This window comes from Heptranchias perlo, chromosome 28 (genome assembly GCF_035084215.1).
Source record: "Heptranchias perlo isolate sHepPer1 chromosome 28, sHepPer1.hap1, whole genome shotgun sequence".
In the NCBI taxonomy this organism is placed as follows: domain Eukaryota; kingdom Metazoa; phylum Chordata; class Chondrichthyes; order Hexanchiformes; family Hexanchidae; genus Heptranchias; species Heptranchias perlo.
The window spans coordinates 13,638,462-13,652,347 of NC_090352.1; the positions used below are offsets into that span (position 1 = coordinate 13,638,462).

General features: G+C 41.7%; 1 protein-coding gene across 13 annotated transcripts in view; it reads right to left on the reverse strand.

Moving 5' to 3' along the window:
- Window positions 1-13,886, reverse strand: part of LOC137344858 (elastin-like) — a 306,346-nt gene that overhangs the window by 213,654 nt on the left and 78,806 nt on the right. For all 13 annotated transcript variants that reach the window (XM_068008078.1, XM_068008072.1, XM_068008082.1 and 10 more), the window contains exon 8: window positions 9,190-9,252. In XM_068008078.1, the coding sequence (XP_067864179.1) occupies window positions 9,190-9,252 (63 nt within the window). The remainder of the gene's footprint in view (window positions 1-9,189; window positions 9,253-13,886) is intronic.

The following is a 13,886-nucleotide window of genomic DNA, read 5'->3' on the forward strand; positions in this document are numbered from 1 at the left end:
CACCTTTACTTTTCCACACCAGTAATCTGCACCATCGTCACTTTGGGGATTGAATTCTAATGCTTGCCTCCTCACCTCTATCCTTCAGATAACCTGGAACCCTGTGACACAAGTCCTCTCTTGAGCGAAGACCTGCACACAAATTATCACTTGTGCTCCATTGACTCCTGTGCTCTAGCAAATTGATTTTAAAATCTTCCTCTTTGTTTTCAAATTCCTCCATACCTTCATTTAGCTACATCATTAAATAAATGTAAAACAGAAATAGACAGTTTCCTAGAAGTAAAGGGAATTAGGGGTTACGGGGAGCGGGCAGGAAATTGGATATGAATTTAAATTTGAGGTTAGGATCAGATCAGCCATGATCTTATTGAATGGCGGAGCAGGCTCGAGGGGCCGATTGGCCTACTCCTGCTCCTATTTCTTATGTTCTTATTTCAATCTAGCTAAATAATCTTTTCCAGCTACACGTTCCAGCCTCCACTATCAAATCCTTTGACTCAAGGCTAAAATTTGCTTCACTATAGGAGGCCGATCTTTCACTCACTACTGCCTTGCTCTTTGAAATTCTCATCCATAAACACTTGGCCTTTTTACTTTCTGCATTCAAAACGTCCTAAAAACCCATCTATATGATGGCGTCTTTAGTCTTAGCCCATTAAATTTCTTTCTTTTACTACTTGGTATCCACCTCACAGAAATTGCTTATATATTATTTTACATGAGGAGCTCTATGCAAATTAAAGTTGATAAAATAGACCTCTTTTTATATAGCATCTTATCGTGTCTCTCAGAAACATCCAAAAATGCTTCACATACAATGAATTACTTTGAAGTGCCAATACTATTGTTATGGGAGTAGTTGATGCTGTTGGATATTTTTGTCTTAAATGGGTATAGAGGCAAGCCACAACAATAACTCTGGATATCATGTATCTAATTTACATTTTTAAGACTGAGGAAGTTGTGCTTGCTTTCTTTGGAAAAGAGGGGTATGTAAGATGACCTAATGGAAGTTTAAGATTATGAAAGATAGATAAAGTTGGTACAAATAAATATCTCTATGGTGAAGGGTTCAAATAATCCATTACTTAAGAAGAGTAGGGGAACTAAACTAGGGAATTATAGGCCTATTAGTCGAATATCTGTTGTGGGTAAGTTACTAGAATCTGTGACTGAGCACTTGGATAAATATGAACTGATCAGAGAGAGCCAGTGTGGATTTGTAAAGGGTAAATCATGTCTAATGAACCTAGTTTAATCTTTTGAGGTGGTAACTAAAGTGGTAGATAAGGGTGTGTCTATGGGTGTTATTTATATGGACTTCCAGAAGGCATTCGATAAGTTTCCACAGAAGAGACTGTTAACAAAAAATGAGAACACATGGAATTGGAGGCAACCTGTTGGTATGGGTAGGGAATTGATTAGGAGGTGAATAGAGTATAGATAATGGGCATGTACTCATATTGGCAGGATATGACCAGTGGTGTCCCCCAGGACCTGTACTGGGGTTCAATGTGGGGAGTTGTGAGGTCATCCTCTTTGGACCCAAGAAAGATAGATCAGAATATTTTCTAAATGGTGAGAAGTTAGGAACTGTGGAGGAGCAGAGAGATTTAGGGGTCCAGGCACAGGAATCACTAAAAGCTAGTAGAAAGATACAAAAAATAATTTAAAAGGCTAATTAATAGATTTTTGTTAGGCAAGGGTATTAAGGAATACGGAACCAAGGTGGGTAGATGGAGTTAAGATACAGATCAGCCATAATCTAATTGAATGACAGAATAGGCTCGAGGGGGCTAAATGTCCTACTCCTGTTCCTATGTTCCAAAATACCAAAGAATACAAGTTAAGAAGTAGGATGGAATTAAGAAGGGAAGTCAGGTGGATCATTTTTACATAAAGAGTAATAAAGTCACAAACAAGTTATCATGGATGGACAATGAAGTGACATTAATGGGTTGAAGAGGCAATTTTTTTTTTATTCGTTCACGGGATGTGGGCGGCGCTGGCGAGGCCAGCATTTATTGCCCATCCCTAATTGCCCTTGAGATGTATTTCTGGAGAGAAAAAGGATTGAGGGAGATGGTGAAAATCAAGTGCGTAGAACTTAGATCAAACAAAAAAGCTGGGGTTGTTAGGCCTAATGGCCTTTTCAGAAACATTAACAGAATCTTGAATAAAATAGCAAGGTTTGTTCAAATGCCAACAGTTATCAACAATGAAATGTCCTACTGTCGTACAGAGGAGTTATATCTTCAGGACACAGACTACCAGAACCACAAGCAAGATGATTCATTTGGCAGTAGCAATCATTTGTGTTATGCTAAAAAGTTTCATTAATAGATTATGTGGTCAAGTCTATAACATCACTATGTCAATATTTAGACTATTAGGGCACTGAGATTGTTAAAAACTGGCCATTAGAGCCAGTTTTTAGCCAATATGTAGTCATTTTTATTTCAGAAATGGATTGTTGAGCTTGGAAGCAGAGGAAGCCAAGTACATGACCCCAGAAGAGCAAAAGATGCCAAATAGATAGAATATGGTATATTAGATGAAAGTTAAAATAATGAAGGAATAAGAGAAAATGGGGGTAAAGGGCAAGACACGGCAAGCAGAAGTGCCTGGTTTTTTAAAATTCAAAACAATATTTTCAGTCTTTATTTTTATTAGAAAGAACATGCATTTATATAGCATTTCTTATATTTTCATTAGCATAAGAGCATAATAATAATAAAAAGGTACTCCTGACATTGGAGTACCTTTTTACTTTCATATTAGGATTTATTTTTTGAGCAGGATAATCTACAAAATTGGCCAGTCCAGGAAGACTGCAATTTCCCAGAGCTGGCAGCATTCTAAGGATTGATGTTGTTGTTTAAAAAGAAATCTTGCTCAGGCGATGGTCATTTTATTTCATTGTTACTGTGTTAGCAAAGGCATACAACGTACAGCGTACAATGTACCTCAGTAAATGAGTTTTTAGTCATCCGGTATCATCGCTGGTCACCATGAAACTACCTATATTTTATTCATCATTTACTACAATTATCTTCAGCAATCCTTTCTGAAAAACTTCCAGAAATAGCCATTTCTGATTAAACTGAGGAATGTCTTTCCAGTTCTCTGCAAATCTGAAAATCAGACACTTTGTTGTTTACCAAAATATAATTACAGCCAAGCAGCAGCTTCTCATAGCAAATGAAAAATAATCTTTTTAAAAACCCTAGGGCCAAATATTCATGATTCACTCCACTCCGTAACTATAGCAGAGTAGAAATTGTCACCCTGATGATTTTTAAACCTTTGATCCAATATTGTTGGTTTAATTCATTGGTTCCAATATTTATTTACTTCCTTGGATCCAATGTAATTCATCGGCTCTGATATTTTTCATTAATTTATTGTTGTATTATTCATTAAATTTATTCACCTCAATTTCTATTATATATTAAATACAGTATGTGGAGCACACATTTCATTGAAGATTCATAGTACCTGCAGCACCTGTTACTCCTGTAGATCATGCTGTCATAACAAACCAATTGAATTTTGAAATCTCCAATTATCGCCTGTGTTTTGTTGATATTTAGAATGTTTACATTTTCTAGCTGTGAGAAAGAGAAAGCAAGAGAGAGGAGAGAACAGGATCCAATTACAAAACACCAAATTCAATATTTACAGAGATTCCTTAGGTGGTCACAAAGCAGTGCTGCTAGACATGGGATCTTCCTCCATCCAACCAACCAATGCTGCCAGGCCACGATGGAGTAGTGAAAAGATGAATGGGTAGGGGATGCAGTAGAAGGGGGTGAAAAAAGCATGAGTGATTGGGAGGAGGTGGGAACGGAGCTGCTGAGCGCCATATTTTCCCTGCAATCCCCATGCCAAAAATACAACCTGCAGCCTTTGGCAGTTCCTTTTGACACCACACCAATCACCACCTCCCAACTGAAAGGAAAAAAGAAAGAGAAAAAAGCAAAAGTAAAAGTTAAGGGGAGAGAAGCAAAAATGAAAAGAAAGAAAAAGACAGAAGCTGAAAAGGAAGAGACAGAGAAATGGCAAGACAAGTACTTTATTGGCTGTAAAGCGCTTTGGGATATCCCGAGGTCATGAAAGGTGCTATATAAATGCAAATCTTGCTTTCTTTCTTTCTAACCAGCAAAAGTGAGTACAGTTGCTGATTCACCTATATTGTGTGGTGTACAACACCCCCACCACCCCTCACTCAGTCTTGCAAAGCATACTCAATCACATCACTCCTCACACCCACTTAAGTTTCAGCAGCACCCATCCTTCACTTTCTATGCACTGCCTCACCTCCCCATTTATGCATCCACCACTGCCACTCACCCCCAATCCTTATGCAATGTGATGCATCTGTCTGATAGTCACCCTCACCCAGTGCACCACATCCATTGAGTGAATACGTGACCTTCAATCACTCACAGGTCTGTTCTTTCGCCCCTTGTAGGAGAAGAGAGTGCAAAGCTCAAGGGAGAGGTAGAGAACTGGAGGTGGCCCTCAACAAATAATGCAGCTCACTGATGCAGAGGGGATGCCAATGGTGATAAGTGGCACATCTGTTTCCGTCTGAATCGGACATGGAGACACTGGGAAATTGCAGATGCCTAGTGACAGAATTTAAAACATCTTTCACATACACACTGACTTCATTTCACCAATGACTGAACTATGAGAAGCCCGAGTATGGTGTTTGGTAAGATTGTTATTTTGCCAGGACTAATTCACATCGCTTTCTTTTGTCTTCCGGAGCCTTCACACGTACAAGATTCTGTGGATGTGCATGACAACGATTCCTCAGAGGACCTCATTCTTTGAGGGTGCAGCCATGCAATTAGCACAAATAATTGCACTTTGGTGGGTCCCGTTAAACAGTTAGTTGGGTTTTCACCTGGTGATTCACAATTCACAAGTGAGCACGAGCAGGCACTGGTGGCAGGGGCAGCTGTGGAGATTCCGTGTTGGAGGGCGCACTCCTCTCCAAACTCTGATCGGCTGGACACAGATGCTGAGCCCCGGGGGCCATTGTTAAGAATGAGAATGATTGAGGTACAGCTACAACTTTGCGAGGTACTGGCAAACGTGCAACGCACACACCACAATAGCGGAGAGGGTGGAGGAGTCCAACTCCAACAGTGGTGGAGTCCAACTCCAACAGTGGTGGAGTGTTGTCCCAGGTAATTGTGAGAATGTCTGCCATGGAAAGAGTGGCTGCCTCCATGGAGCTTCAAGCACAGCTCCCAAATAAGTCTATGCAGGCCATGACCAGGGCCGTGCAGGAGATGTCTGCCACCTTAAACAGGATGACAGATGCCTTATCTGTGGCCTTACAACGAGTCACCGATGTGCACCAAGCTGCTCTCCAGCAGAGTGGTAGGAGTGATGTGGCGCTGGTCCTGGAGAGGGATGATGGCAAAAGGGGACATGGAAGTGAGACCACCACTCAAAGCGCTCTCACATCTCACCTGTTGCACGCCCCCCCCCAAACAGTACCCGTTATGCTGCCTTTTCTTCCGATGGCCGAATCTGCTCCTACACAGGTGCAGGTGGAGCAGTCTTTGGCGGGGCCCTCAGGGGCTCCAAAACCCAGAGGTCGTTAGCCAAAAGTATCTCAGCAGTCAGGACAGAGATCTGAGCAGCCTGCCATTACCTCTGCTGAAGCCACAGGAGATGTACCACGTAAAAGCAACTGTTCAAGTAACTGTAATTCACCAAGGACAGGTGTTTGAAGAAATATTATGTTGTGAAGTTTCCTTTTTTATAATGCATGACGGGACCCAGTGAATGGATGTATGCATGTTTGAAAGTCTGTTATGAGACACACCTGGTAGTCATGTGGCTATGGTTGTAGCACTCTTGCACCTCATTGGTGGGGTTCCTCACAGGTGTCATGAGCCAAGTTTGAAGGGGTATCCCTTGTCTCGAACAGGCTAGCCCTTAAGTCTATCTCCTGGTAATTGTAAACAATTTTACAACGCCAAGTTATAGTCCAACGATTTTTATTTGAAATCTACAAGCTTTCGGAGGTTTCCTCCTTCCTCAGGCAAACATTTACCTGAGGAAGGAGGAAACCTCCGAAAGCTTGTAGATTTCAAATAAAAATCGTTGGACTATAACTTGGTGTTGTAAAATTGTTTACAATGGTCAACCCCAGTCCATCACCGGCATCTCCGCATCATATCTCCTGGTAGGAAGAGGTCTGGAATGTTAGGCTGTTGCAGTATAAAAGCATCATGACAGCTGCTAGGGAGTCTGGCGCACGCCTGCATGAATCTCTTGTGGTAGCAAACCAGCTATGCATTGATGGAGTGAAATCCCTTGCGGTTGATAAAAACTCCTGGTTCACATGGTGATCCTCGGATTGCCACGTGCACTCAATCGATGGCACCCTGTACCCATGGGAAGCCAGCCAGACAGGCGAAACTGACTGCCCGCTAATTCTGGCTATAGGCGTAGTGAGGGAAGTTGACACAAGTGGAGGCCCTGGCAAACAACCCATCTATTACCTGCCTTATACATTTATCTGCAGCTGACTGAGCTACCTTGGCAATGTCTCCGGTAGCGCACTGTAAGGAGCCAGAAGCAAAGCAATTGAGTGCAGTGGTGATTTCTACAGCGACGGGCAATACGTGACCACCAGGTCCAGCAGGGAGCAGCTCTTCTTGAAGGAGGCTACAGATGTCTACGACCACCTGCCAGCTCAATCTGAGCCTAAGTAGACACTACTCTTCAGATAGGTCAAGGGAGCTCAGCCTCTGTCTGTAGACCCTCTCACGTGGGCCTCCTGCGACCTCGGCCCCTCTGCTGTTCTCCAGATCTCTGTTGTGCACCTCTCTCTTCTGCCATCACTGCCATGGATGGTTGTTGTCATCCTCATCCGATGTCCTATCGAATAAGTCCATGGCGCCCCACCACCCACATCCTGATCTTGTCCGTTTGAAAGCCTCCAGTGTTCCAAAAAAAGCTGTATGAACACAAGAACTCTCTGGCAAAATGTTTGTCAGAGGTAACTGAGACACCAATTGTAATCACTGAATTTTTATTCAGGTCAGGCAATCAGCATTTTAAAGACTCCCATGAACTGCAGCTCAATTTCACCTCCGTTTCGCTGGCGAGTTTCACAAGCCCTGGGAAACCCATGCTGGAGATGTTGAATTAGAGTCCTTCGAATTTCATTTAAAATCACCTAATTAACATCTCACAATCAGAAATTGCTCCGATAAGCACTGCCCACCTGCACTATTATCACCCGCCTCCAGAGAGGAGGTTACTCGCACACAGCCAAACGTGCCTCCGTTAAACCCGGAAGTGGGAGTGTTGGAGCTTGGTTGTGGTTGTGCCAGAAAATTGTATTATTTTAATTTCCCCACCCACCCCTAACCCACCCTTTCTTGGGGGTTAAAATTCTCCCCCACCTAAAACCACCACCAAATCAAGTATTGCACAGCCTAGGCTTAGGTTAAATCTTCCCCTATGGTGTCCCAACAAGGTGCCTTACACCAAACTCAGGAAAGCACCCTCTATTGCACCAGTCATGGTTCTCACACTAGCTATTTTTTGGCCTAAATAACAGACATTGTAAATTTTATAATTAATCTGTGCCAAAAGGTGGTCAGTTTTGGGCTCAAGTCAACTAAAACTTGGTTGAGATTACCAAAATTAGTTTGATGTGAAAACACTGGGGTCAGCAGACAGAGGAGTCTTTCATTCCTTCAATCTGGCAGAAACAGAAAAATTTACGGCACAGAAGGAGGTCACTGGGCCAATCGTGTCTGTGCCAGTCGAGAAAGAGCTACTCAGCCTAATTCCACTTTCCAGCTGTTGGTCCATAGCCTTGCAGATTATGGCACTTCAAGTGCATATCCAAGCATTTTTTAAAATGTGTTGAGGGTTTCTGTCTCTACCATCCTTTCAGGTAGTGAGTTCCAGACCCCTACCACTCTCTGGGTGAAAAAAATTTTCCTCAGCTACCCTCTAATCCTTCTACCAATTACTTTAAATCTATGCCCCCTGGTTATTAACCTCTCTGCTAAGGGAAATAAGTCCTTCCTAACCCCTCATAATTTCATATACGTCAATTAAATCACCCATAGCCTCCTCTGTTCCAAAGAAAGCAACCCCAGCCTATCCAATCTTTCCTCATAGCTAAAACTCTCCAGTCCTGGCAACATCCTCGTAAATCTCCTCTGTACCCTCTCTAGTGCAATCAAATCTTTCCGGTAATGTAGTGACCAGAACTGTACTCAAGTGTAGAATTCAAAGTCTACACTGAACTGTTGCTTAGCACTCTGAATGGGGGGCTCAGCCTCACAGTAGATATGCTCTTTCCCAAAATCTCTTACGAGTCCAGTGCCTGGTATGTGGCACTGGACTAGGACATAGAGAATGTGAACGTGGCTGGCATATTGCAACTATCCTGCATAGGTTCCTCCACCAAGCTGAAGATTGATAAGGAACATCTGAGTTTTGGGACTACAGATCCTGGAAACATTACCTAAATGCTCTGTCTGTGAACACACAAAACCAGGTTTCAGTTCCCATTATGATTGAGCTAGAGAAGGGTAAGCAACTGATGCTTAAGCTCTGTACTTTCAACTGATGGTACCAAACTCTCATTAAGTCATCCACCTCCAGTCCATTCTAAGCTTCTAGCACTAATTGCTCACTAACCTTCATTCCCAATCAGCCGCTAAACCAAGCTGCTAGCAGTAAGCTGTTGCCAATTCATCTAGCTCATACATTCTCTATTGCAGGCAGTTAAGTGGGAGCTCATAACACTGCTGGCAATACCTGCTTTCCGTCAAGTGGTAAACCTTTAACCATGAAGGACTGTGCCAAGGATTTCCTTGAACCATAACTGCTTGAAATGTCAAGCTTACTAAAGATCCCTCAGTGCAATAATTAGTTACAATCCAAACCAAGTAGAAGGGAAACTGTCCTGTGGACTCTGGAGTTTGTTGATTTAAGTGCCATGTCCCTAATATTTGCTGATTTTTTTCACATTTCTGGCTGAACAGCTTGGTTTGCAAACATGGAGTATTATTTGCTGTTAATGTAATTAGTCTTTCGCCCTTGTTTTACACTGTCCCAGCTAATTCACTCTCCTGCTCGCCACAGTCCTTTGTATTATTAAATATGAAGAAAAAAATGCACTGTACATACCTGGTAGTTTGGGAGAGAGAACCGGATAACCAACAGGTACTCCTACTCCGAAGCCACCATAACCTGTCAGAAAAAAGAAGAAAACTCAGATACTGAGATCAATTTGAATGTATGGGATTAAATGTGGGCATGCAAGGGGTGGGATGGCATTTGTCTTCCAATCTAAAAGAACAAAATTCTTTTTTTTTTAAAAAAAAAGGGCTGGGGGGCTCTTTTCTCTAGAAAAGAGAAGACTCAAGGGTGACCCAATAGAGGTCTTTAAAATTATGAAGCGGTTTGATAGAGTAAATGTCGAGAAGCTGTTTCCACTTGGGGGGAAATCCAAAACTGGATGACATAAATATGATAGTCACTAATAAATCCAATAAGGAATTCAGGGGAAATTTCTTTACCCAGAGAATGATTATAATGTGGAACTCGCGACCACAAGGAGTAGTTGAGGCGAATAGCAGAGATGCATTGAAGTTGCAGTTAGATAAGTACATGAGGAGATAAAGAATTAGAAGTATATGCTGATAGGTTTAGATTAAGTAGGGTGGGAGGAGGCTCGTGTGGAGCATAAACACCAGCATAGATCAGTTGGGCCGAATGGCCTGTTTCTGTGCTGTAAATTCTTTGTAATTCTATGTAAATCATGAGGCCTATTTCTAGTCACAGAGAACCTTACTACCAGAGGAAAGTTAAGATATACAAACAGATATTTGCTGAAGCTATTCAATCATACTAACTAAGCAAGGAAATAAAAGAATTGACCTGTACAAATGAAGTGACTGGCTAATGAAAGAAAGTGGAAAATGGTGACATAGGTGACTGTTTCATTGCATAAGAACTGATTTTATTAGTACCACAAATCAGAACAGTGCAGGATACATTCTCTGGAATATCCTACAATAAAACAGCTGAAGACAGACATAGCCATCATCATTTTTTTAAAAAAGCTAATAAAGTGCCTTAATTCCCAGAACTTTACAGGGCTGTAAATAAAGAACTAATAACCCTAAAAAGTTTGCAAGAGCAATATAAAAAATCAATTGCAAAGAGCGACTAAAGAATATCTATCAAAGTTTGAGAAGCTGATGTTTACCCAGGAGATGAGGTGTTTAGACCAAGAAAGCATCACATCAGCACTGTCTGCTACAGAGTCTGGTAATGGATAATAATGTTTTCTATTTGTTGTTTTTCCAGTCAGAAATTATCACACAACCTTCTGTAATATCACTTCGCAAAATCTAGTAAATCTCAATTATAAAATTCTGTGTCCATAATTGTTTGCTGTGCTTCAAATAAATTAATTGGTAGCACTCTTTCTTCTACATCACTAATAGCAAAAACATCTGAAGTCCATGTGTAGTCCAGGGTCCAATATTAAGAGCAATCTGTTGTGTCTCCTTAAAGCTACTCCATGACACAAAATTACATCATAACCTCTGAAAGACATAGGATCCAAGGTCCACAATGTTAAGGAATGACAGGACTTCAAAACTGTGGCAGGTTCCTCAACTGGGTAAACTCTGGGTTGCACCATTCAAGTCAAAGAGTCTGCCACTGAATACTGAGGGATACATTAATCATGCTGAAAGGCACTGGCTCTTCAACAACCTCTGCCATTTATCAGAACGTAGTGAAGAGACCTGCCTCATGCACCAATACAAAATATCCATGCCACTCTGCAGTATCCTGAACTGCATGTTGACATTACCATTTGGTAAAACATCAAAGAACTTTTTAAAAAATTTGTTCATGGGATGTGGGCGTCGCTGGCAATGCCAGCATATATTGCCCATCCCTAATTGCCCTTGAAAAGCTGGTGGAGAGCTGCCTTCTTGAACCGCAGCAGTCCATGCGGTGAAGGTTCTCCCACAGTGGTGTTAAGTAGGGAGTTCCAGGATTTTGACCCAGTGACGATGAAGGAACGGTGATATATTTCCAAGTCGAGATGGTGTGAGACTTGGAGGGGAACGTGCAGGTGGTGTTGTTCCCATGTGCCTGCTGCCCTTGTCCTTATAGGTGGTAGAGGTCACGGGTTTGGGAGGTGCTGTCGAAGAAGCCTTGGCGAGTTGCTGCAGTGCATCCTGTAGATGGTACACAGGACAGGTTTGCTTTATGTTGATAAAATCAATTACCAGACCCTGAAGACTTGGTGGATGTGCTTGCTTCCTCATTCGTCAGATGAAACAATGTGGCCACTTTTTTAATGCAGTCACTAATTATTTTCTGTGCAATAGCCCTTACCCTTGTTTCTCAAAACTTTATGCATTTGCCTACGTAAATGACTACACCTCAAAAGTAATTAATTGCTATTTGAATCACTTTGGGACATCCTGAGCGCATGAAAGGTGCTATATAAATGCAAATTCATTCCAGGTCATCTTCCCCCTTGCCACTCTTGAGGTCATTAAATCATTTATTGTAATACTCTGATCCCTGCTGTTTTTAAGATTTGAGTTATTTTCTTAGGTTAAGTATTCTGCTGATCATTTGCCGCAAGTGAAACATTTTTTGATTCAATACATTTCCTCTTTTCCTTTTGATGAGTTCTTTCACTAAAATATGATGTTCTTGTTTCCTGAAAATGGGGCTTCGTAAGCCACTTTGATTTTGTTACCGTTAGCAAAAAATAAATCATAAACATTAAAGACCGACCGGGTCATTAGTTGTAAAGCTGGTTTAGTTTGCATTAATAAATCTAAGGTTCTAATGGAACACTGAACTGACTCATAAATTAATGAGAGCAGAAAAAATTACGTTGTTCTAATTCAGATAGTATCTGCATAATTACTGCACCATGTTTTTATTGCACAAAGCCTGAATGGAGCAATTAATGTCACCATATACTATTGTAGAGATGATGGAAGCAAAGTTAGATTTATCTGCTTTTTACTCGCAATTTGAGAGATAGTAATCATTTGAATTATGAAATCAAAAACACAAACTGTCAGAAATATTAGAATAAAGCTGTCGTCATTTAAATAAAGAGTTAACTCTCTACAGAATAATTGCTGACACAAATGGGACATGATGTTTCAACAGGCAAAATGCATAGAGAACTGTGACAGAGGAGTGTGAATGAGAGTACAGTACTGAAATTAGTGGTTCTAAATTGGGCGGTACTCATTCTTTGATAATAAAGATTATAATAGTAATTATCAGTTAACAATAGTTTGAATTTATTTAGTGCCTTTAACATAGAAAAACATCCCAATGCACTTCAGAGATGCAATCAAAATAATAGCTGCCGAGCAAGAGGAGGAGATATTCAGAGGGGTGACAAAAACTTGATCAAAGAGATGGGTTTTAAGGAGGGTCCTAAAAGTGGAGCTGGAGGTGTGGAGATAAGCACATGAATCTGTCTAATTTATTCCACGCTGACAGTAACTGAATCAAAGTAGCTTATCACACCCAACTAAGGTAACAGATCACATTTCAAGAAACAGGAGCTTCACGTTTTAGTGAAAGGATTCATCTCATTGAGCTTGGTTCATATTTTGTGTCTATTCTGCAAATATGAAAAGTCATAAAATGCAATAATTAGAAAGAACGAACTTGTTTTTAATATATTGCCTTTCATGTCTTCAGAATGTCACAAAGCATGTCACAGCTAATAAATTACTTCTGAAGTGTAATCACTGTTTTTTGTAGGCAAATGCTGCAACTAATTGGCATACAGTAAGGTCCAAGAAACAAATGATACAAGATCAGTTAATCTGTTTTTGGTGGTGTTATTTGAGGGTGGAATGTTGGCCAGGACACTGGACGAACTCTCTACTCTTTAAAATGAACAGGCATTTTTTTTTTTATTCGTTCATGGGATGTGGGCGTCGCTGGTGAGGCCAGGATTTATTGTCTACCCATAATTGCCCTCGAGAAGGTGGTGGTGAGCCGCCTTCTTGAACCGCTGCAGTCCGTGTGTTGAAGGTTCTCCCACAGTGCTGTTAGGAAGGGAGTTCCAGGATTTTGACCCAGCAACGATGAAGGAACGGCAATATATTTCCAAGTTGGGATGGTGTGACACTTGGAGGGGAATGTGCAGGTGGTGTTTATCCATGTACCTGCTGATCTTGTCCTTCTAGGTGGTAGAGGTTGCGGGTTTGGGAGGTGCTGTCGAAGAAGCCTTGGCAAGTTGCTGCTGTGCATCCTGTAGATGGTACACTGCAGCTACAGTGCGCCGGTGGTGAAGGGAGTGAATGTTTAGGGTGGTGGATGGGGTGCCAATCAAGCGGGCTGCTTTGTCCTGGATGGTGTCGAGCTTCTTGAGTGTTGTTGGAGCTGCACTCATCCAAGCAAGTAGAGAGTATTCCATCACATTCCTGACTTGTGCCTTGTAGGTGGTGGAAAGGCTTTGGGGAGTCAGGAGGTGAGTCACTCGCCGCAGAATACCCAGCCTCTGACCTGCTCTTGTAGCCACAGTATTTATATGGCTGGTCCAGTTAAGTTTCTGGTGAATGGTGACCCCCATGATGTTGATGGTGGGGGATTCGGTGATGGTAATGCCGTTGAATGTCAAGGGGAGGTGGTTAGATTCTCTTGTTGGAGATGGTCATTGCCTGGCACTTGTCTGGCGCAAATGTTACTTGCCACTTATCAGCCCAAGCCTGGATGTCGTCCAGGTCTTGCTGCATGCGGGCTCGGACTGCTTCATTATTTGAAGGGTTGCGAATGGAACTGAACACTGTGCAATCATCAGCAAACATCCCCAT